At 45.9% G+C, this 25,278-nt stretch overlaps 1 protein-coding gene across 3 annotated transcripts in view; it reads right to left on the bottom strand.

Annotated features, from left to right (window-relative positions):
• Positions 1-25,278, bottom strand: part of FOXP4 (forkhead box P4) — a 101,659-nt gene that overhangs the window by 42,750 nt on the left and 33,631 nt on the right. For 2 of the 3 annotated variants that reach the window (XM_043963492.1, XM_043963493.1), the window contains exon 3: positions 6,349-6,438. The exons of the other annotated variant lie outside the window; for it this stretch is intronic. In XM_043963492.1, the coding sequence (XP_043819427.1) occupies positions 6,349-6,438 (90 nt within the window). The remainder of the gene's footprint in view (positions 1-6,348; positions 6,439-25,278) is intronic. 3 annotated transcript variants of the gene reach the window in all.

Below are 25,278 nucleotides of genomic sequence, written 5' to 3'. Positions count from 1 at the left end.
AACTGGGCTAAGATCTGGAAAGAGATTTGAAATTGTGATTTTTTTTAAAGTGACTAATTTGTCCGTACCCTTTGACTGATACTCCAGGACTATACCCCAAGGGGGTAAAGATAGAAAGTAAAATCCAATGTACACTAAAACATGTATAGAGATACTTTTTCTTTTATAGTAGCAAAGAACTGGAAACAAATTAGACGTCAAATGATAGGGGAATAGCTAAACAAATGGTGATACAAGACTATGTGGTTCTGACTATCACTGTATGGTAAGAAACAATGAGTATGACAAAGAAACTGACACAAAGTAAAATAAGCAGAACCAGGAAAGCAATATGCACAATGACAACAACAATATAAATGGAAAGAACAACACAAATGGAAACTGAATGCTTTATAATTAATAATGACCACGCTTGGTCTATAGACAAGATATAAGAATCCATCTCTCTCTCTTCTTTGCAGAGGTGGGGGACTATGGATATGCATCACTGCATACATTGTCAGATTTGATCAATTGCTGAATGGCTTTTTCCCCTTTTTATTTTTTATTAGGAAATGAAGGTGATTAAAACTAAAAGATATTAATTTAAATTTCTGGAAGCAGTGGGAAGGAAAGGAAGGAAGGAAGGAAGGAAGGAAGGAAGGAAGGAAGGAAGGAAGGAAGGAAGGAAGGAAGGAAGGAAGGAAGGAAGGAAGGAAGGAAGGAAGGAAGGAAGGAAGGGTGGGTATGTGGGTATAAGGTTCAGGAATCATTTGGATCCCTAAACTCCCAAGCTTTGCCTTCTATGACCCTAGGATACCTGAGGAAATGAAATCCCATAAGCTGTCAATACCTTGTGCACAGTAGGTGCTTAATAATACTATTTTCAGGGCAGGTAGGTGGTGCAGTGGATAAAGCACTGGCCCTGGATTCAGGAGGACCTGAGTTCAAATCTGACCTCAGACATTTGACACTTACTGTGTGACCCTGGGCAAGTCACCTAACCCTCATAGCCCCGAATAATAATAATAATAATTTCAATCTCTGAAGAATCTAGTGAGATGAAAAGCAACCTTGGTAAGAACTGGGGGTAGAAAAGAGTGGAATCAACTCACAACTAGGAAACTGGTAGCACAGTGTAGCTGGAAGAGTGCTAGATTTGCAGTCAGAGGACCTGAGTTTGAATCCTGGCCATGCCTAGTGGTTACATGGGCAGCCTTGGGCAAGGCATCTTACCTTTGAGAACCCTAGATTCTGCATCTGGAAGATGAGGGAGCTGGACTAGATGTCCCCCTGAGGTCTGTAAGTCTACCCAAGACCTCTCTTGGGAAGCTAAGACAGTTGGCAGTTGGGATTCTGAATTCTAGGTTTTGTTACTCTAATTCCAGCATTCTTTCCACTTACACCATGCTTCCTTCTGGGGAGATGGGGGTGGGGGTAGAACACACAGACTTAGCCCACAACAGGAGAATCTGAGATCAGACCCAAGGAAGAACTTTCTGGCCATGAAGAATGTGAGTCAGTAGGAAGAATAAGTAAGAGAGACCATGTAGACCTGTTTTCCAGGGGGAAACTAACCCTTTCCCTTTGGCTGTCTCGTCTGGAGGTAAAGGAATGGATGAAATGGCTCTGTAAAGTTCCCTGCATCTAGGAATCTGATTCAGTTTATCAGGACAACTGAATCTCTGGGCCTGAGCCCAACCCCTTCTGTCTTGGTCCCAGAAGTTAATACATGGGATGAGTGGCTCTCACTAAAATGGCACAGCTGTGACATCATGATGCCTTAGGTCATGCCAAGGAATAGCTGGCTACATCCCTGACCCTAACCCCTTTCTCAAGGGGCCTCACTTCCTGTCTCTTGAGAATTGGACTCCAGCTTCCCCCAATCTCCTCCCTCAGCTTCAGAGGCCTGGGTTAGGGATGTGTCAGGATGGGCATCTGCCAGATAGTGAGCTCAGCAAAGTTAATGAGTCACCGTTTGGCCAAGGGCCAGCCCAGCAAAGTGCTTACTAAGGCTAAGAGTCACAGGCCACCCCTCCCCTAAATCCTCCCCTCCCTGCCTCCGAGCTAATAGCCAAAGAATCCCCCCCACTATCCTGACTGCCCCCCCCCAACACACACATATACACACGTCCTCTTTCCCAGCCAAAGATCATTGCACTGAGAGCAGCTTGGCTGGCAAAAGGGAAAGGGATCAGAGAATAGTAACAGGACAGGTTCCTGTCACACCTGGGTCCCCCAGAGACTGATGCAGGTTTGGGGCTAGAGCCAAACCCTCAACTGAACACCATGTCATAGATAGTGCGTGTCTTGCTGGGAATTGAAGTCAAGAAGTCAGATTAAATTAATTGATTTCATTTTTTCAACTGTACTTATTTGTTACAAGGCAGGATGTGTGTGTGGGGAATGGGGGTACAGAATCTTCAGGAAGAGACAGTGAGGAAAAAACCCACTGATAAGACATTATCATTAAAACCTGGGCTAAAATACTATCAGAGGCACATATTAGCTGTGTGACCCCAAACAAGTCACTTAACCTCTGTCTGCTTGAGTTTCTTCCTCTGTAAAAACAGGGGTGGGGCAGCTAGGTGGCATAGTGGATAAAGCACCAGCCCTGGATTCAGGAGGACCTGAGTTCAAATTTTACCTCAGACACTTGATACTTACTAGCTGTGTGACCCTGGGCAAGTCACTTAACAGTCACTGCCTCTCAACCAACCCAAAAAACAGGGGTGACAATAACAGCACCTGTTTCAGGGTTGTTTTGAGATCAAATGAGATACTGCATGTTAAAGTGTTTTACAAACCTAAAAAGCTATATATAAGGATCCCTCTGACCCTGGAGAAAGATGGAGGGAAAGAACAGATCCTAATCTAGGCTTTCACACTGAGTGTCCAAATACAAGGTACCAGGAATGACTAAGCTCTCTCTACTCTGAGGAATGGAGGACCAGGTCTAAACTTGAAGGGCAAAGGACTGAAGTGAGACACTGGGTGAAACTTCTGAAATGGCAGCAGAAAAAAAGAATCCAAGACATCCTTGCAGGGAATTCAAGGCTCGGAGAGAGTGGGTCCTCCCAAGGGTGCCCCTCCACCACGCACACACACACCTCTTTAATGGTTGAGCGCCAAACCTCTTCTCATTCCCTCCAAGCCCTGGCAAAAAAAGATGTTGGCCACCCCTCCCTAGGCCAGAGTCAGAAACTTAATGCCAAATTTGGGAACTCACTTGAATTTGGCTGGAGAGATGTTCGGGGAACCCTTGGGAGCAGGGAGGAGGGGGAAGGCCCAAGGAGCTGGGGGGAGGCGAGCAGCGGAGCAGGAAAAGGGCCACCATCGATCTGTCTTCATTACCCATTTCACTCAAGTTTCAAATCAACAAAATACACTTTTCCGCTTCAGTGCAGTCTCCGTTCTCCCCCCACACACATACACACACTTCTCACCCTCCCCACATCACCCTACAAGCTTCTAAGCTCAGAAGAAAAGCAATTTCCCCAGAAAGTCTCCAGATTCCCCTGCTCCCTGGACAGAACCTCCTTCCTTTGGAGTCAGGATTTGAGGAGTAGGGAAAAATAGATTGTTATGGAGAGAGAGGAGTCCCTCCTTCATATCTGGAGAGAAAATGAACATGTCTAGATGACGAGTGAGGGGAGAGCAAAGTCGAAGGGTCCTGATTCAAATAAGCATCCCAGCATGCTCCCCAGAACCCTATTCTCTGAGGCCACCTTCCCTCACGACACAAGGAGAGGCCCAAAATGGGGTTCTGTTCTTAATTATTGGAAGAGGATGTGATTTGGGGGAGCAGGGGAAAAGGTTCTGAAAACAACCCCATCTGGCTCTTTGCCTCCAGTTCCAAAGATGCCTCACAAAATCCAAACTGATGAGGATTGCCGTTATCCATTATGGCATGAGACAATATTTGCAAAGCACTTAGTAACAGAGTCAGGGATATAGTAGGTGCTTAATAAATGCATGCTCCTTTTTTTCCTTCCATATATTGGGGGAATATTCTCCTCAGAAAGGGATTTCCTAATTTCCCCATCCTGCCTGAAATTTATTTTTTGCTCTCAGACCTTAATCCCTCCTGCTGCAGCTCAACTTTATTCGCCCTTGTCCTCTCCCTAGCACTGTTAATAACCTGTAGAGTTTTGGAAGGCAACCTCCATCCCAGGGGGTGGCACTCATAGAGTCCCCCCCTGCCAGGGGAGAGGGGCACGTTTCCTGAGAATGGGTTTGGATGGAGGAACAAGACTCCTAAATTCACTCCAGACCAAGGCTATTTCCTCCATTTTCTCCACCAATCATGAGATAGGAAATCTCTCATTTAAAAGGGCCTCGTAGGTCATCTAGTAAACCCCTTCTTTTACAGATGCTAAAACTGAGGCCCAGAGATTAAATGACTTGCTGAAGTTCCCCAGGATTTGAACTCGGGTGCTCTGTTTACCTCCTCTCTAGAGGAGTTGATCCTCTCAGTTTTGGAGCTCTACCCTAGGGTGAGCTATCCTGATTGATGCATGCAAACTCACCTGGCCTACTCTAGTCTAGTCAGCCCCAGATAACGTTTCATGTCCTATCACTCCTCTACCAGGAAATCCAGGCCTACCTACAGGGGCTCTTTGAGAGCACAGACTGTCTCCTTTTAGTCTTTCTACACACAGCAGGTGCTTAATAAATGCTCTTTCATTCATTCATCATTTGTTCTGACTCCAAATCCAGTGTCCTTTCCACTCTACCACTAGACTATGGCCAACGTCTTGGGTGGGAACGCTTCAGCTGATCCCTGTGGTTGGTTTAGGAAGTTACTTCCTCCTAACCTTACCTACTTCTTCTCAACCAGCCCTGCTCTGGCCCCTTTGATCAAGACTTGGATTACTGTGATGATGTCTTACTTCTCTGTGGAACTATAAAACTTCTCCAAACTATTTCAAATGTACGTCAGAAAAACTATCAATGTGCCAAATCTCCCACATGGGGGCGCAGTTCAGCCCTAGACCCTTCTTGCCATCTCCCTCCACTCTGCAGGCCCCCACCACAGAGTTGGCCCCCTTCTCCCCAATCTCTCATTATTCTCCCCTCCTTCCCCCCAACACACACACTCTCTCTCTCTCTCTCTCTCTCCTCGGGGCCCCTCATTCCTTAGTCCACACTCCTCTGTCCTCTCCTTGGCCCCTCTCCCCAACTCTCCCCCTTCTTAGCCCCTTCTCTACTCCTCAGCCCCCCAAGTGTTCCACATCCCTTCCCCCCAGCCCAGATTCCAGATCCCCTCCTGCTCAGAATCACTCTCACCCTTCCTCTCTTAGATAAACTTCCTTTCAAAGCAGCCGCTTAATCCTCTCCCCCTATTCAGAGCCTCCCCCAGCTGCTGTGGGGAGGGGGGCACAGGGAGAGGGGAGGGAGGGGGACCACAAGGAGGGTTAGGGGAGAGAAGGGAGGGAAAAGGGAAAGGGGGGGCTGTCTGAGTTATGACCCATCCCTGACTCATGTCTGCAATTCTCCCAAGTTCTTTGTGACACAAAAAGTAAACAGAAGGCTGAGCTTCCTTCCACCACCACCCCCTTTCCCCTCCCCCTAGCAGCCAGATGGACCGACAAGCTGAAGGGGGGGGGCAGGGGGAGCAGATTGTGCAAAGGAAAACAAAAGAGACAGAGAGACATCACATAGAGAGACAGGGATACAGAGAGACCAGGAGAGGCCCCAGAGGCAGAGAGACACAGAAAGACACAACCAGTGTGAGCTTCAGAGAAACAAGTTGACAGAGAGAGGAGTGGGGGAGGGAAGGAGGGAGGGAGAAGGAGAGGGAGAGGGAGAGGAAGAGGGAGAGGGAGAGGGAGAGGGAGAGGGAGAGGAAGAGGGAGAGGGAGAGGGAGAGGGAGAGGGAGAGGGAGAGAGGGGGAGAGACAGGGGGAGGAGAGAGAGAGAGAGAGAGAGAGGGAGAGAGGGAGAGAGAGAGAATGAATTAGGGGCAGAGGCAGAGATTCAGGCATGGAGACAGGACAACTGAAACACTGAAAGACAGACAAACACATAGTGTAAGAGACAGGCATGGAGAGCAGAAACAGATGAAGGGATGGGTAGCCTAGAAATGGAAGCAGGTTGGGGCACTTAAGAGGGACAAACACCTTTGCCAGTGGCCACTGGGGGAAGCTGTCCAGGTGAGGTCAACTCTGGCTGGAGAGGCAGGAATTTGGGACTAAAAGTTCCCCCCAATTGTAGTCTCTTGTTTATGGTATTCAGTTTCCCCCTCCCTCCTGTCCAAGCTATTCTCCCAAGGGCTACACCCGACAGTTTACCTTAACCCTTGCTGACTGATGGCTCCCCCTTCCTCCCCCCTACACACACCCCAACCCACACCTGACCTGACCTTACCTGTACTGCCGACTGCTTGTTGTCATTGTTCCCAGGAGAACTCAGGCCTGAGGCTTGCTGTAGCAGGAACTGCCGGGCTACTTGGAGAGCCTGGAACACAGGAGGCCTGGGTCAGTGGAGGGGACTCATTGGTGAGGCAGAGATTGGGGGAAGTGAGGCAGGGCTTTATCAGGTAAATATACAGAGAAAGGGGTAGTTCCAGGATCTGTGGGAGAGGATAAATGGTAAATCAGAGGTGGATAGGTGGGTCAGAGGGTCATTGCAAGAGGGCCATAGGGGCAAATAAAAGGTCAGGGGGTTAAAGGGTAAATGAAAGAGGTCAGATAAAAGGTCAATATGAGGTCTAGAGCACTTTATAAGACTTGGGATTCAGTGTGGGGTTCAAGGATTGGGGGGGGAGAATCCAGAGTAACGGGATGGAATGTGGAACCACTGTAGGATATGATAGGTCAAGACAGAATCAAGGAATTTAATGAAGAAAAGTCAAAGGAAAAAAACTTGGGTTCATTAGTCAAAAGTAGGGCCTAGCAGTCAATGCAGGGACATTGTGAAGTCCAGAGATCCCTTTAGAGTTATTGTGAGATTTGACTGTGGATTCGGGGGATCAGAAGGTGCTTCCATGAAGAGCTCAGAGGTGAGTGTGGAGTCTCAAGAGCAGAAGGTGTTCGGTTTGGGATCTAGAGCAGTCTAGGCCTTTGGAAGTCAGAATTCAGTCTAAAGGGTCACTGTGTAGTAGGACAGAGTTTAAGAGATTAGGTAAATTAAGTGTGGGATCTTAAGAGGTTGTCAATAAGGTCAGAGGGCCAATGTATGGTCAAAGAAGATAGTGTGATTTATATGGGACCTTTCAGATCAGTTTGGACTCAGGAAAAAACATGACATGGGGTGGGGGGTGTTACTGTGGGCAACTGTATTCAGGGTTAGTTACTATGGGGTCAGTGAGTGATGTGAGCAGCTGGAAAGAGCTCTGGGAGACTTGGGATGGGATCAGATTGGATCTTTGTCATGACTGAGGGTGGGCAGTGTAGGCTCTGGTGGGTCAGATGAAGCTAAGATATCAGTAAGAGATTGGAGATGGGGGAAGCAAGTAGCAGGTCCAGGGATGTCAGTAACTGATCAGGGATGTCTAGAAAATAAATCTAACCTTGACTTTAGCTCAACTCCCAGCTCTGGGTTGGTGGCCTAGCACTGTGGGAAGTTTAAGCACCAATGCTTTTCGATTAAATTCAACAGGTATTAATGAAGGCCCATTATGTGGAGAGAACATTGCCAGGCCCTGGACATACAAAGCGCCAAAAACAAAAAAAAATCAATTTGTGCTCTCAAGAAGCTTATGTGTTTAACTCAGAAGGATAAGATTGTTCCACAAGGCTAAAAAGAGTCAGTCAATGAGCATTCGATAAAGTGCTCACTACTGTACTTAGAGGTACTAAACTAAGCACTGGGAATGCAAAGAGAACCAAAAACATGGTCCTTGCCCTCAAGAAGCTCCCAGAGACAACATGCAAACAACCTTGGCCATCCAAGATCTATACTGTATAAGGGAAATTTCAAAGGGAAGGAAGGCACTAGCAGTGGCAGGGACCACTGTGATTGTGTTTACACTTTTAAATACTCTTCCCCTTAAAAAAAAAAAAAAGTCCAAGAAATAAGGGAGGATATGGAATGAATGGAGCCTTCCCATCCCAAATTTACATATCTTATGAAAATAAGGTGGTTCAGATCCCACCTCTGGTCCTTATTGCATGTGTCACTTTACCTCCCTAAGCCTCAGTTTCTTCATGTATCAAGTGAGGGAGTTGACCTCAGAGCCAACCTTACATCTATGACTCTACCTTCTCAGCCTCATTTTCTATTTCCCCCTACTCACACCATATACATACACCTTTCAGGTAAAATATGTTCTCCAACATATACACCCCTGGTATCATTGAGAGTTCAAATCCAGTCTCAGACACCTACCAGCTGCCTGATCCTGGGCAAGTCACTCAGCACTGTTTGCCTCAGTTTCCTCATCTGTAAAATGAGCTGGAGAAGGGAATGGCAAACCACCCCACCACCTTTGCCAAGAAAACCCCAAATGGCATCACAAAGAGTCAGACACGACTGAAAATGACTAAACAAGAGCAATCATTTAGACACACACATGTGCACACACAATACAACTGAATTAAATACATGTACATATATGTATGTACACCCAATTGTATCACCCATGTACAAGCATACTTCCAAATGCCTGTAGGAAGGAATACACCCACACCCACACCCACCCACCTACCCAATATACACATACAGAAAACCATACATCCTCAGAGTTAAAATGAGTTTCATAGATCATCTAAGCCACTAACAATTCAATTATAGCCCATCCAACATTATTAGAGGTAGGTTTTGGGGGGTGTTGTTGTTGTTGTTGTTGGGCTGACCAAGGCAGCCCGGCTTTTGACCCTGTATAATTTCACTGCTAAGGTTCCCCTTTTGGTAAGGGGAATTTCCAATGTAGAAACTCCCTCCACTGATGTATTTCAGCAACTCATTAATGATTTAAAGAGTTGCTTGGGGCTCCCCCTCTCCAGAGAAGTGACTTCCCCAGGGTCCCACATCCATTATGTGTCAGAGGGGAAATGAGAGTGCAGGTCTTCCAGACACCAAAGTTCGTGCTTGAGACACTATGCCATGCTGCCTGTCATCACAGTCATCCTCAGCTTTGGCCCTGGTTGTCACCACAGATTTAGAATGGGTGCCTCCCTCTTAGTCCCAGACCTAAGGAGGTTGGTGTGTAAACAGAAACAGATCGACCCATGCTGACCCCACCCTAAGCAAAGTTGGAGTCATTCCAGCTTCCTCTATCATCCCATCTCGAAATTCAAATTCACAGAGTTTATGCTAGGCAAAACCATAGGGTCAACAGATTTAGAGCTTTAGCTGGGATTCATCTCATTTTATAGATGAAGACACTGAAACTCAAAATGGAAAAATGACTTAGCCAAGGTCACACAGACAATAAGTGGCAGAAACAGGATTTCAGCCCGGATCTTTGGACCCCAAATCAAATGCTTGTCCTATTACATCAGCCATTGTCCTAAAGGCCTAAGTGATGGCCCTCCTCATCCTACATTAGGTCATTTGCTTAATAGGGTGGGGAAGGGGAGAGAAATCTTAGGATAGGAGGGGTCAGAGAAATATCCCATTTAAAGGACAAAGTGGCCCTCCCAGCCTGATTCCAAGTTTAGCCTAGTAGACAGCATCATTGACACTCTCAGGTAGCAGTATAAACTACCCTGTGCCCAGCCTGGGGGAGTGGGAGATCAGACTTAGGTCTCAAAGCCAGAACAAATTCCTACTTTTGTTCCCTCTCCTCATTCCTTCTTTGTTCTATCTAGAAAGCCTCCTCCCCACCCCACCCCACACTCGCTGAGTTCCAGAGTTTACTGGAATACCCAGAGTAGAATCCTAACATTACTCATTTTGAGCAGTAACCCTGAAGAAGTCATTTCCTCTTCTCTGGGACTCAGTTTCTTTGCACTGGATCAGAGGGTCTTAACCTGGGATCCAGACTTGGATGGGGGGAAAAATTAAACGTTATTTCAATAGAATGGGTTTCCTTAGTATCCTATATATTTTACTTTATGCATTTAAAATCCTTATTCTGAGAAATCTGTAACGTTTTCTTTCACCAGATTGACAAAGGAGTCCACAACACAAAGAAAGGTAAAGAATCCTTTGAGGAGAGAGAATCTCTAAAATGTCTTCCATTTTTCTACGGACCGGGCACCTAGTACAGTGATTTGCAGAACTGGGACTTCATAAATATTGAATCAAATTGACTTCTAGCTCTAAACCCTTGGTCTATCTTTTCCAAGGGGTTTACCAGAGTCTGGAAGTAGGGTGCAATGGGTATGTTTCTTAAATACGAGATTGCCTTCTAAAACTGGAAATCCCACCCATGCAAGTCAGAAAATTCTGAGAAGAGGTGGCAAGGTCAGGAGGAGCCAGACAGGGACAAGGGTCTATTGATGGAAGACCCTGCAGGAAGGAAAACAACTTGCACCTCCAATCAGGGTGAAGATGGTGAAGGGGCCATCTTTCTCCACTCATCATTTCCAGGATTGACATTAGTTGGACAAAGAGTTCTTTGTTTGCCCATAAGGACTGAAAGGGGCTTGGGATCCAGAGGCCAAGAGGAAGCCAAGGGGTGGAGAAGCAGTCTAAGGGGAAGTGGCCAGCAGAAGACATGGGGAAAATGAACTGGTGTGGGGGAAGGGGAGAGGACAGAAGAGAGGAGGGCTGCCTGGGGTGGGGGTGGAGAGCCAGGTTTGAAGAGGGAACCGAAGGGAAGTTGGGGAGATGGGAGAGGGAGGGGTGCACTTCTAAGGAGAAATGGGGGCTGGAAATGGCTGAACCGCCCTTCTTGGTCTCTTGGGGCAGAGGGGGCCAGGGGAGTTTGATTCACTCCCGGCTGACTCTCTCACTTTGTTGTCCTGTGGAGCATGAAATTACAAGATTTACAGGAAAAAATGACACAGCCTTACAATCTCACATGGGGACCTCCCTGTGACAGCCCTCCATTCCCCCTCCCCCTGTTTTCAACCCTTGGGCCTCCAGCAGCACTCCATTCATTCCCCACTTCTGTTCTTCTCCCCGACCCTCTTTGCAGACTCAGATAAGTCCATGGAGCTAAGAATGATCCTTCATCAGGCCAGACCCAACTCTACTCCTCTGACTTAATTTCCCTTTCTTCCACCTGTTCTCAGGTCTTCTGGATACCCTAGATACAAGGGACCCTGGCATCTGAGGATCTTAGAAGTCACGTGACTGCCACTTTGGACCACAAAATGTTGCCATTTAGCCCCAAAAGGGCTGGATGAAGGACAAATAGGATGGGTAATCCTAGAGATGGAGTAAATGACCTGACTCTTTTCCTACACGGGAATATCAGACACAAGCTGCCTGAACTACTGGTTCTTGTCCTCTCCACTACCAACATAAGTCTACTCTTCCCTTTCTCTTGAAGAATCAGATTTAAATGATGCCTGTTACTGCCCAGAATCTTTGTCCTGTGCGCCTGCTGGCCCAGGCAGCAGTTCAAGTTAATGGCCAGCAATCATTAAATCTTGGCTCTATTTCTTATTATCTCGATGACCTTAGGCATGGTGTTTAACCTTTGCTGACTTCTTGGCTAAGTCACTTATTTCACCTCTCTGTGACTCAGTGACTCATCTCTAAAACGAGGGGGTTGGATCCTACTATCTCTAACGTCTCTTCGAGCTATAAACGGTATGATCTGACAAAGCCACATGAAACCACTGAATAGCATTTCATTCTTTACATGGCATTGGCATAATGGATAGAGCACTTGAGACACTGGTTCTAATGCCAGCTCTGCCACTAATTTGTGGTTCAATCTTGAGTAGGTCATTTCACTTGCACGTGACTCTATTGTCTTACTTTTAAAACGAGAGGGTTGGTATTCTAGACAACAATTTGGAATTATCTGAGAAAAGTTGCTAAACTGTTCATAGCTATACTGGATCAGTACCCAGTATTGGCCCTCAACATGGTATATACCTACAAGTAAGTAGGTGGGGGAAAAAAAACTGGACTACATTTACCAAAGTATTCCTATAAACATATTCATGGTGGCAAAAACCTGGAAACAAAGCTGGTGTCCAGCAATTAGGAAACAGCTGAACAAACAGATATAGATACAGATATAAACATGGATATCTCTATCTCTGTGTGTGTGACCATTTGATTGTGGGCTAAGAACCGACAAATGCAAAGAATTCAGGAACACAAAAGGTCATAGGATCGTAGGTTTAGACCTGGGGAGGGATCTTAAAGGACAATCAAGCCTGTTCTCTCATTTTACTGATTAGGAGACTGAGGCATGGTGTTATTAAGTGATTTGTCTGGGATCACACAACCAGTATCTAAGGCAGAATTTGAATTGAGTTCTTCCTGACTCCAAGTTCAATGGCCCAGAGACTATGCCCTTGCATTTGGAGCCCAAGAAGTGAAATAGTGAGAAAGAAGTCAAACAAGTAAACAACAATAAGATATAATTACTATAAAATAAAAGATGTCAGAATTTGGAATCAATTTTTGGTTCCAATTATGAAATATACTTCCATAACCTCAGAATCAAGAGGTCAAGGATAAAATAAGTTAATATCTATAAAGAGCTTAGCACATGGCCTGGCATAGAGTAGGCACCTAATAAATATTTCTTCCCTTCCCTTCCTGGTAGAAGTGATAGATTACAGGTATGGAGAGTCAAAGAGACCAGTAGGTGCTGTCTCAAAAAGCCTCATCTCTCAGGCCCCTTCCCCATCCTTCTTTCCCTCCCCCAGACCAGTCCATCATCCTCATGTCTTCTTCCGGCAATCTCTTGGACTGCTTCTCCCCCTGTCCCCCCACCTCGCTTAGTTAGTCTTTTTGTTGTTGTTGTTACAAGCGTGGGTTCTGTGGCAGGAGTGGGCTGGTTATTGGGAAGTCACAGAGGTGTAGAAAATAAAAAGCATTAATAAAACATTTCAAAAATTAAAATAAAATGAGGGGGTAGGCTAGATGATATCTGAAGTCTCTTCTAACATTGCTTGATTTGCATATGAAGAAGTGCAATCACATGTATACATATATGCTCTTTTCTAAGCCCTCTGGATAAAATCATTGAGTCATCTTTTAAAGGACAGGAAAAAACCAGGAGTGCTAGTCCCTATCTCTCTCCCTAGTTAATCCTAACCAGGTTGTAAATTCTTTGAGGCCAGGGACTGTATTTTTTTTTTTAATCTGCCCACAGATACAACTGGGCTCTGGGCACACAGCCGACGTTGAATACATACTTGTCAAATTGAATTTTGTTTAGGTTGAATACAGGGGGCAAGTATAGACAGATGTATAACTTATGCAAATGATTTACATGTTAGTGAGGTCTCGAGTATGATAGATGTCAATCCCCCTTCTCCACTACATACATTTCTTCTGTCAACCCTTTTATGTGTGTGCCATTAAGACAGGGCAGACGTTAGGAGAACGAGAGCAGGGGCAAATGCCTTGGAATGGAATGAAGAATCTCCAAGGGAGGTAATCTGGGATCTACCTTCCGTGGTAGCCAGGGAAATCCCTAGCAAAGCTGGCTGAATCTCAGCCCCTGAGTAGGTGAAGGCTAGACTTACTGACCTCTGGAAGGGATTTATCTCAGAAAATACTGAGATAGGGCAAGTCTATATATGGAAGATGAAGACATAGGGTAGAGATAAATACCTACATGATTTAGGTTGAAAAATCTTTCTTTTCTACCTTCTCATTTCCAGAGATTAAAAAAAAAAGTAGTAGTACAGTAAAAATGGGGGGACTGAGACCTTCTTTAGGGGCACACATATCTGAGAGAGAAGCATACTCCTTCCCCAAAGTTATCCTCTGGACTACTGTCCCCAGTCCTGATGGTCCTCCACTGGCCTTGAAACACAAAGAGCCACACCTAAGAATCCCACCCCTCTACAGAGTTCTACCTTTCTCTACCTCCCATCCTTTCCTATCCCCACTGCTTGCTTTACCAAGGTTGTCATATATGCCTCTGGGGTTGGGGCTGGGTCCTCTGAGACATGTGCCACCCACCCTTCAAGGGACTTTCCTTTGGCCTTCCCCACCCCCAACTGAATTTGCCGAGTGCCAGAATTTCCAATTGTGACTCTCAAAATCAACACCCCTACTCTTAGGATGATAATATTTAAGGTCACCTGAAAGGGACCTTAAGGATCATACATAAATCCAACCCTCTCATTTTATAAAGTAAGAAACTGAGTGAAGGTCCAGAGAGGTGCAAATGATTTGTGCAGGGTAGCATGTTGGAAGAAACTTAGAACTTAAACCTCTAACTATAAATCTGTAGGATTTTTTCCCCTATGATATTTGTGTGTGTGTGTGTGTGTGTGTGTGTGTGTGTGTGTGTTTCCCTGGGAAGTGCCAAGCAGCAGGTTTTGCACTTTTTTTACTGAGAACCAATCTTCCTCCCCCTTCAAAAAGCCCAGAAACCCAGTCCCCACTAATGAAACTCAACTCCTCCTCTTCCCCTCCACCCTGTGCAGGAGTCATTAGCAAGGATCTCCACAATTAGGAACAAATGGTTTATAACGGATGGCATCAGGCCTGAGGGAAAGTGGGAGGAGAAGCAGAGCTGGGGATGTATGTGATGATGACAGAGAGCTCCTGAGACCTTTCCTGACCAAAAAAAAAAAAAATTAAAAACCACAAACCAAGCAAGAAATAGGGCGAGCCCCCCCAATTCTTCTCTAATAATAATAATAACAAGAATTGACATTTATGTAACGCTTTAAGCTTTTCAAAAGCACTTTACCCACATTTACTAGGCCAGATAAGTTGATGGGGCCAGGAATGGTTCCAAATCAGGTTAGGCCATGCTCCACCTCTGACTCCCCTTCCTTTCACCTGGTCTGACTTCCTCCATGTGTCCTAGATACAAAAGGATCTAGAACTGTGCCCTAGAATTTGAGGATCTTAGAAGCCGCATGACTATCACTGTGGACCCCTGAAATGTTACCTTTTAGCCCCACATCGGTGGGTACAGAAAGCCTCAGTAATCCTAGAGATGAGGGATGGAGCTTTAAAACAACTCTATGAGGCGGGTGCTTCATATCACCATTTTATAGATGAAGAAACTGAGGCCCAGGAAGGTTAAATCATTCACCCAGAGTCATAACAAAAGTAAATGGTGACAATAGGATCTGAACCCAGATCTTTCTGACTCCACACCCAGTACTCTGCCTTGTAGCCTGTCAGCACACTTTGAAGAAGGGGGCTCAAAAGTCACCCCAAATCTCCAATTCTTCCCCCAGGTCAAAGCAGCTGGGCTCTGTGAATTCATAGAAATTAAAGAATTTCAGAGCTTGATAGAAACTTCAGTCAGTGGTCATTTCATCATACCATTACCTGAACAGGAAACTTCTCTCTAAGCCCTATTGTAGGGAAGGGAGTCTGGGGAAAGAATGGAAACAAACTTTACTTTTTTTTTTCTTCTGCACTGTCACTGGCCCATTTCCACACTCCTGCACTTAGAATCACAAGACAATTGATCTAGATCTGGGAGGGATCTAAGTCCATCCAGCTCAGTCCCCTCCTCTTACAGATAAGAAAACTGAGGCCCAGGTGGGAGAAGCTCCAATCCCAGTTACTCTGCTAGTTAAGCATGAGAGGTGAGAATTCCACCATACCACACACTGCTGTCTGTGGGGCCCAGGCAAATGCAGCTCCTCTTCAGCCTCAGTTTCCTACCCATCTCACAGGGCTGTTGTGAGGATCCAATAACGTATATTAAGAAAGGATTGCAGGGGCAGCTAGGTGGCGCAGTGGATAGAGCACTCGGCCCTGGAGTCAGGAGCACCTGAGTTCAAATCCAGCCTCAGACACTTAACACTTACTAGCTGTGTGACCCTGGGCAAGTCATTTAACCCCAATTGCCTCACTAAAAAAAAAAAGAAAGAAAGGATTGCTCTGGGCGCCCAGGCTGAAGTCGGCATTTTGACAACCTCTACACCTTCCTCTTCTGCCTACCTACACACTAGAAAGTCATTCTGCACAGGAACTTCAATTCTATTCAATTCAATTCAGTCTAACTTCACAAATATTTATCACACCTACCATGAGCTAGTTACCATAGGCAGGGTGTGAAGGCTCTGGAACAAAACAGTCCAAATTTATGTCTCGACTCTCACTTCAGAGCTGTATGTCCTCGACTAAGTCATTTCCTTCCTAAACGTTTTAGCTTCCTTGTCTGTAAAATGAAGGAATTCCCCCTTTTTTATTGTAGTTTTGGGGTATTTTTGGCATTCAAATTCAGAATTTTTTTTAAAAACCACCACTAAGGGGTTCAACTGGATAATCTTTAAGGTCACTTTCTAGCCCTGACGTTTTTGATGCTATAGCCTTGTTTTCAAGGAATCTACAACTTAATATGGAGGGTACAATGTTTGCCAATAACTGTAATGGAAACTAACTTTACATGTAACTGGAAAATAATAAAATACTTTTATCATTAAAAAAAATAAAATAAATAACTGTAATGGAAGAGAGTTCAATCTATATTAAGGAGAGCTTACTCTGGCAGAGAAATGGGAGACTTTAAGTGGGAGATATGGCCTATGTTGTCAGACCTGCCCAATGTATTGATTTTCCTTAAAATAAACTTTTTTCAAATTTATTTTACACACAACTGTCTTGGGGGCAGCTAGATGGCACAGTGGATAAAGCACTGGCCCTGGATTCAGAAGGACCTGAGTTCAAATCCGGCCTCAGACACTTGATACTTACTAGATGTGTGACCCTGGGCAAGTCACTTAATCCTCATTGCCCCAGCAAAACAACAACAACAAAAAAAACCCTGTCTCTCTGTAATTACAATGGAAATCTCTTTGTGTGGAAGTGAGAGAGCACTGGTAAATAACAAAGCCTCAATAAAACGGTTTTTTTTTTAACTAAGAAAAATTTTTAAATTAAAAAATATATAAAGAAGTCCAGTTAAAATGCTAGAAGAAATATAACTTCTAGAAAATTCCAAGAAAAGCATCACCATGGAATAGTGGATAGAGAGAAGGCCTCTGAATCAGAATACCTGGGTTCAAGTTTCACTTCTGACACATGCTATGATCCTGGGAAAGTCACATAGATCTACACTGTCTAGAATGTCCCAGGCAGGTCTCTAAGACTATAAATTGCCAAAAAAAAAAAAAAGGTACAGATTGATAGAGGATATTTCTCTCCTAGAGCTTACTACATAGATGAAGTCACAGGTCTGGTCCAAAGAAAAGGGAAAAAAGCCTGGGTCCCCTCATCCTTTTCACCACTCCCACCACCACAACTCCTTAATCCCCTTTCCCTGGGAGGTCTTCAAGTGGAGCCTGAGTGAGGATATGAAGGGGATCGGCCTCCCAGTTCTGAGATTCTATGACCAATATGGCTCTGTAGTGGTTTTGTGAATCCAAGTCTTGTCTAGCTGCTAATGTGAAAGCCCAGCCATTAGCGCAGAACGTGGCAGATGCCTAACAAAACAGCTTGAAGTAAACAGCACAAGGAACTCTTTCTCTTTCACCCTGAGGGTCACCTGCCCATACAAGAAGGTCATCAGCAAGTGTGTGGTGAAGAGCACCTGACCTTGGGAGGAAGGAGGGGCAGAGGTCACTGGACCCCAAACTATTGGAGAGAGCCTGACCTGGAAGAGATCCAAATTTTAAATCAGGCTTTGTCCTCCAGTAAAGGAGAGTGAGACAGAGAAAGAGAAAGAGAGAGACATAAAAATGATATTAAACAGTGAAGGGGGGATGAAGGGAAGAAGGGAAAAAGCTGGGGGAGAGGGGGGGGGTGGACCATAAAATCCCGTAAGTGATTCTACACCTTTTTCCCTTAGAAAAAAAGCTTTTTGGAAAAGGCTGTAAATTATTTTTACACCAACCTCGTAAAAATGACATCGGCACATTCCCGAATTAGAACTATTAAGATAAAAACCAGAAACACACACACACACACACACACACACACACACATACACAGAGATACACACACATTCCACAGAATACTGTGGCACACATACTCCTATGTAGGGAGACAGACACATACATGAGCATGCACACCCACAGATAAAATACACAAACATACATATTCGTAGCTATTTTGGAATGAATTTTCCCCAGAAACCGAAGAGGCTGGGGGGGGGGGGGGCGCGGCTAATTCTAGTTTGGGGAAAATCCCGTTTCCAATTCTCTGGCTCTGGATCAGCTCTAAATCTATGATCTTATGATCTCTCAATTCATAAATGACCTACTTGGCAATCAAAATGTATAAAAGAGAAACTCAATCTTCTGAAAGCCCTTTTCAGACCTCTTTTCCTTTTTCAGTTCCCTCTCCCTTCCCACCAATAGGCCAACAGTTCCCACCTAGCTCCCTTTTCTCCCACGAATATGGCTTGCTTAGGCTACAGTGTTTTCCCATTTCCCCCTACATCTAAAGACTAGGGAGAATTATGGAAGGGGCTCTTACTAGTTCTGTGTCTGCTGCCCTCCTGAGGGAGGAAATGTGGGTGGCTTTCTGAGATACTTCCAAGGACTGGGGTGGGAGACCTGGTGAGTCTTGGCTGTACTGAGAGAGAAATGAAGCCTTGAGAAATCTGATTTATTTTTGGAAGAATCCAAGAAGTCTGACTGTCCCCTTGGGAGCTGGGTTCCCAGGGGAGAACCAAGTCACTTCATTTTGTCTGAGTTCACTAGCCTGACTTTTTCTCTGGAGGCTCGATGGCATCCCTGTTCAACTGTCCCAGCTTTTTCTGCCCACTGGGTAGACGTGGAGTGAAGAAACATGACCTCCTAACAATTCGTAGGGAGAAGAGATGCCATCTCCAGAGAGACGCAAGATCCCTGGACAGAGGGAAAAACCAATTCTCTTCTGGTCCCTGTTCCCCAGAAGAATACCTGTTGGAGGTTTGTCAAGGGGAAGGGCACACACTCAGGAAGAGTAAAGGAGACCCTTCACTAACCAAAGTGCTGGACTCTAACCCAAAGCAGCTTCTATCAACATGTCTGACTCTGGGGTCATTGGAACATGATATAAGGGAAACAGGGCTGACTTCAGAGTAAGAGATTCTTTGTTCCTGTCTCACCCCTGATATTCTCTGATTGAACCTAAACAAGACCTCAGTTTCTTCATCTATAAAATAAAAGGATTGGATTAGATGGACTCCGATGTCCCTTCAAGTTCCAAATCTATTATCATCTTACTGAATGGCCTATGGTCTTCTCAAAAGAGTTGGGTGGGTTGGTCAGAAAAATCTGATAAATTACATATAGGTTCTCAACTCCCCCAAATTGGAAGGGAGTGTATAATTTCCCTCTCCTCCTCCCCTTTTTTCCTTTGGCCTTCTGTCCTATTCTGTCTCATCATGAAGGTGTGGGGTTGGAAGTAGGTTCAAGGTGAGAGAGAAGAGAAGAAGGGTGAAAGGAAAGACTGATATTTCCAAAATGGAGCAAAAGACAGGTGAGATACCCTAAATAGATCCCTCCTTATTGGCTATGAAATCAAACTCCCAGTACCCTCTCTTTTTCTTATCCCCTCGCCTCTCTCTCCATAATGCAGCTGCCTCCAGATGGAAACATTCCCTTTTTGTTGATCAAATGAGATAATATTTGTAAAAAGTGCTTAGCACTGTGCCTGGCACATAGTAGGTTCTATATAGCTGCTTATTCCCTCCCCTCCCCTTCCTTTGTAGAGAGCTGTAGTCCCAAAAGAGGCACCTGCCTAAGTAAGTAACCAGCATGGGGTGAGGAGGGAAGAGGGGAAGGTAAGTCCCCCCACCCCAATATACAAACACATACTACATAGTCTCTCATCCCTTTCTTCCCTCTCACATGCCCTTCAACCTTTAGCACCAAGTTTCTTCACTCTCTACCACCATTATCCCACACCTGTACCACCCATGCCTAGAAACAGAGGGAGAGACCTTAGCCAAGAGAAGAGTACGGGCAGCCCCTCAGCGGGGGCCAGGTTACAAGAGTTCCATTTGTCTTCAACTTCTCCATGAACTCTGTTCTCTAGACCTCCTTCCCACTCTTAGCCCCAGGTACCTCCCAGGCTTTGCTGGGGCAGGGGGTGAAATTGAGAGAGGAAAGGAGGTAACGGACAGAGTAGCCTAGGCTGCCCAAGGCTCCTCAGCCCCAGGAAATCAGTGGAGACCTCTCCAGCCCTTCAAAGCATGCTTCAGCTCTCCAAGACTCTAGTGGCCAGGGAGAGTGCAGAGGAATTTGGGGGGGGGGGCATGATGAAGACAGAGGAAGTAAGCCTGGCGACACAGACGTGGAAAGTCAGGAGGGAGGAAGGGGATGCCATGTTAGCCACGTTATTCAGAGCAGGAAGAGAAGAAGAACCTCTGAAGAATGCTAAAACTAATGGAGAAAGGAGGGTGAAAACTCACTAAAGAGAGGGCTTTCAGGGTCAGCCTGTACTGCTGAGGCTTCTGTGAACTTAATGCAACAAACACTGAATGCAGAGAGCAAGTAGACTAGGTGCTAGGAAGCTCCCAGCTACCCTATAGCTTCAGGGGGCTGATAAGAACACCGATGACTTTATCGAATGATATTAAATGACCTCTGAGGTCTCTTACCACTCTTAAGATTCTGTCAGAGGACAAAAACAAGCTTTATATGAGGTCATAGGGAAGGTCATTACCCACTAAGGAAGGAGAATCATCCCAGATTCAGAGCTGTCAGGGACCTCAATGTCCAACCTCCTTATTTTATAGATGAGGAAACTAAGGGCCTCAGCAAGGGAAGGTTTGGTGAGACTTCAAGAGGCCAACGAGCCAAACATCATATACACACACACACATTTTACAGATGACAAAACTGAGACTCAGAGAGGGTAAGTGACTTGATCAAAGAAGGCTTGGGAAGACCTCCAAGGCCGAGTCAACCCCACCCCTCCTTTTGACACATGAGGAAACTGAGGCCCAGAGAGAATAAGTGACTTGATCAAGGAAGGCTTGGAGAGACCTCAGATACCATTCCACCTAACTCTTCCCCCATTTTACAGATGAAGAAACTGAGGCCCAGACAGAGTGGCTCAATCAGGGAAAGTTTCAGAGAGGAGGCTTTAAAGGATGGGCAGAAGTGGGCATTAGAGCCCCAAGTGGGCATTAGAGAAAGGCAAACCAGAAAGGATATGAAGCCCAACATCCTCCTTTCCCTCCTTGCTGCCCACCCCCACTCCAGCTCCATTTTCCTTTCTCTCCTCCCCCAACTCCTTTCCGCCCCCCCCCCATCTAGTTTCAAGGCAGGGAGAGTTAAAAGCTCATTAATGTGCAGGGACCCCCGGCCCCTTTGAATCTCGTCACAGGATGTGAACGGGCAGGAGCTGGCCCCAGTTGCCACAGCAACTTCGGTGGGAGTTCCCAGACGCTAGGCAACCCTCCCATGACCCTACCTGACCTTTCACCCCGAGTGACCCTGGGGACAATGGGAGTGCACGCTAGAGGGGCCCAGGACGCTTTTCAGTCCGGCCGCCAGCCGGTTCAGCCCGCCCCCCTCCCCCTGGGCAGGCTCCACCCCCTCCCCAGGCTCCTTCACTCCCCAGCCCCATCCAAGCCCCGCATCCTCCCCCCTCCCCCAACCTCCTGGGGGTAGAGGGGGATGCCGGTCCCCTCCCCCTTCCCAAGCCTCCCAGAACTGGCTCAGGCTGCCTTGCCCCTCAGCCCTCACCCGCCTGCTCGGGAGTCCTTAAGTGCCCACGTTTGGGTTAAGATGGTCCCTGCCTCCATGGAGCATACAGTCGGCTACAGGCACCGATATAATTATCAGAATACAGTGTGACTCGTCAAGGAGCATTGAGAGGGGAGCAGAACAAAGGACTATGTGACATCAGAGGGTAAGGGAATCAGGAAAGGCTGCCAGGAGGATGGGGCATGGGAGGGGGGAGACAGGTGAGTCCCTGGGGGCCCCCCTCTAGGCCAAAGTTTCCTTTTCCGTACAGTGAAGGGATTGTACTAGACAACTTCTACTGAACATTATAGTAGATAGGGGGCTAGTCTTGACATCCCTTTGCGTTCTGCCTTAGACGCTGTGACCTTTGGCAAGTCACTTATCTTGAAAAATGGGGCTCATATAGCCCCAACCTCCCTGGATTGTGGTGAGGATCAAATGAAATAAGAGTTGTAAATCAAATGGGGTGATAATATGTAAAGCACTTTGCAAACTTTAAAAAACTATATAAATGTTAGCTATTATTATTAGTTTGTATAATTTAAGAGCCCAGACAAAGTAAATCTGGCCACCAAATAACCAGAGTTCTTCCTCTCAGTATATTCTGGGACACTAAGAACCCCATAAAAAGGTGGAGAACTACAGCAACAGAGGGGGAAAGGGCTGAGGCAGAACCAGAACTTCGAATAGTTTGGTAGGCATCCATCAAGGGCACAAAATGCAAGAGGGTGTGTAAGGAGAGGACGCTGTTTTGAATATTTTTTAAAAAAATTTTTTTATAAAAGCATACTTTTTAAGGCTAGAATATCCCACCTTTGAAGACACCAGAGTATTTTGTAAAATATTAACAATGCAGGTCGACAGAGGACAATAGGAGAGGACATGTGTGTGCTCATGCCCTTGTACCATCGTCTTTAAGCCTTGTCCCCTGAACCTTACAAATGTCTTGTCCTAGTCTGTATAAGAATGGCAGGTCCTTTTAAAAAAAAAAAAAAAAGCATTTTGGGGGCGGCTAGGTGGCACAGTGGATAGAGCACCGGCCCTGGATTCAGGAGGACCTGAGTTCAAATCCTACCTCAGACACTTGACACTAGGTGTGTGACCCTGGGCAAGTCACTTAATCCTCATTGCCCCACCCCCCCCAAAAAAAACTACTTCCTTCTTACATTTTTTCCTTCCTTCCTTTCTTTCCTTCCTTCCCTCCCTCTCTTTCTTTCACAATCAGGGTTAAGTGATTTGCCCAGGGTCACATAGCTAATAAATGTCTGAGGCTGGATTTGAACTCAGGTCCCCCTTCTTCTCTTCCATGCAGATTACATGCCACGTATGTCATGCACACAGACTCATGTCCCTCATGCCTGGAATGTTCTCCCTCTTCATCTTCAAACTGATACTTTAAGTTTCCAATTCAAAGGCTACCTTTTTCCAGAGGCCTTTTCTTTCGGTTGTTAGTAAACCCGCCCAGCCCCCCCCCCCATCCCCATCATTTTATATTTAATCAATATATACCCTCTATTTCCTATTCTATGAACAGGTCATATCCCCCAGTAGAAAATAAGTTCCCTGAGGGCAAGAACTGTCTGCCTTTTTCATGTGTACCCCCAGAGCCTAGACCAGTGCATGGTACATGGTAAAAAGTTAATAAAGGACTGTGGATTGATTGAGCACTATGTTATCCCAGCTGTCTGCTCTCCTAAATTCTTTCCAGGTCCAACAACTGGAACTATGGCTCTTTCTGCCCCTCTGAGCCTGTTATCCTCATGAACATTTGCTTAATGAGGGAAAGGGGAATTTTCAGTGAGAGGATGGGACTGGAAGAGGTGGAAAAAACACAGACATCCCCCTTTCCCCTTTTGCTGAGGCCAAAAGGTAGTTTTGAGGGTAAGGGGAGGCTTATCAGTTGTTCCCAGAGATGGGAGGAGAGGGAGGCTATGGAAAGAGGCCGTTAGATGGGGAGCAGCCCAGACCTCTTCCCTGCAGCCCTACACTTTTCCCTTCCAGGTCCTGGTCTGACCCGATCAGGCTTCTCCGGCTCTGCTGCCTCACTCTATTTGAACAAGCCTGCCAAGAGCATGGAAACAAGCGCTCCCATCGTGTTCCAAGGTGAAGCAGGCTCCCTCTGCAGCACTGTTTGTTTCGGCCTAAACTGCTATTCACCAGCCTGATTTCTGACTCTCTCTGTTTATCTCTTTCCTTCTGTCAACTCATTGCTACTGCAGATCCTCCCTCTTCCCCTCCCTCCTCACCCCATCCCCCACCATCCAGGCCTATAGACCTCTCCTGTTGCAGTCATTCTTCTGAGCTCTATTTCTCCATTTCCAACTGCCTACTGGATCTTTCCACTAGGCAGGATAGCCCTCTGGCACCTATAAACTTCACATGTCCAAGTTGGACCCAGCATCCACCCCCCCCAACCCCCCTCCCCTGCCCCAATAAATCTGTTCCCTCCAACTGCTCAGTTTCTGTTTAGGGCACCACTCCCTTCCCAGCCTCCCAGGCTTGATGCCTCAGCACCTTTTTTGGCTCTTTCCCCTCTTTTCATCCCCTAGATCCAAACAGTTAACTAGTCCTGTCAATTCTACCTCCATTGTATCTCTTGTAACTGTCCCCTTCTCTCTACTCACACTGACCATCTTTATTCAGGACCTTATCACCTCTTGTCTGGATTATTGTAATAGCCTCTTAACTACTTTTCCGGACTCCAATCCCTTTTCTTTTCCTTTCTTTTTTTTTGGGGGGGGGGGTGGGACAATGGGGGTTAAGTGACTTGCCCAGGGTCACACAGCTAGTAAGTGTCAAGTGTCTGAGGCTGGATTTGAACTCAAGTTCTCCTGAATCCAGGGCTGGTGCTTTAGCCACTGCGCCACCTAGCTGCACCCCCTTTTCTTTTCCATCCAATTCACCCTCTGACTTATGCTGTCCAAATAATCTTCCTAAGGTCTCCTGTAGCTTCCTGGTTAGGTCACTCTTCTACTCTACCCCAAAACCTTTACTAGATAGATGCCTATTGGCCTGTACATTAAAAGGGTGATTACAGCCTTCCATAATCATTTAGTCAGTAAGTATTTATTAGGCTCCTACTATGTGCCAAGCACTGTGCTAGGTTTTGAAGCTACAAAGACAAAAATGAAACAGGCCTTGCCTCAAAGAACTTACACTCTAAAAGGGAGAAACTATGCACATAAGTAAGAATATGAAAATACATTAAAAATAACTACAAGGTCATTTCTAGGGATGGAAGAGAAGACACTGGTCCCTTGGAGGAAGGGCTTGGGGTTGTAGGTGTCACTTATGCAAAATTTTGAAAGAAAGGATTCTAAAAGGCAGAGGTGAGGAGGGAGTATATTCTACACCCCTCATGTGAGGAACAACAGCAAAGCCACTGTGGCTACATGTAGTAGTATCACAGCATGCAAGAAGGGGAGTGATGCATCACATAGTTGGAAAACTAGGTTGGGGTCAGGTTGTGAAGGGCTTTAAAAGCTAAACAGAGGAACTCCTATTTGATCTTAGAGCCCCTGGATAATAAGAAAGCCCTGGAATTTGTTGAGTAGGGGGAGTGACATGGTCAGATCTGTGCTTTAGAAAAATCATTTTGGCAGCTGAGTGGAGGATGGATCAGAGAGGAGAAAGCTTTGAGGGTGGGAGCTCAATCAGGAAGCCAATGGAA

This window comes from Dromiciops gliroides, chromosome 4, assembly GCF_019393635.1.
Source record: "Dromiciops gliroides isolate mDroGli1 chromosome 4, mDroGli1.pri, whole genome shotgun sequence".
Taxonomy (NCBI): domain Eukaryota; kingdom Metazoa; phylum Chordata; class Mammalia; order Microbiotheria; family Microbiotheriidae; genus Dromiciops; species Dromiciops gliroides.
The sequence above is the reverse complement of the archived record's forward strand: the minus strand, read 5'-3'. Positions and strand labels throughout refer to the sequence as shown.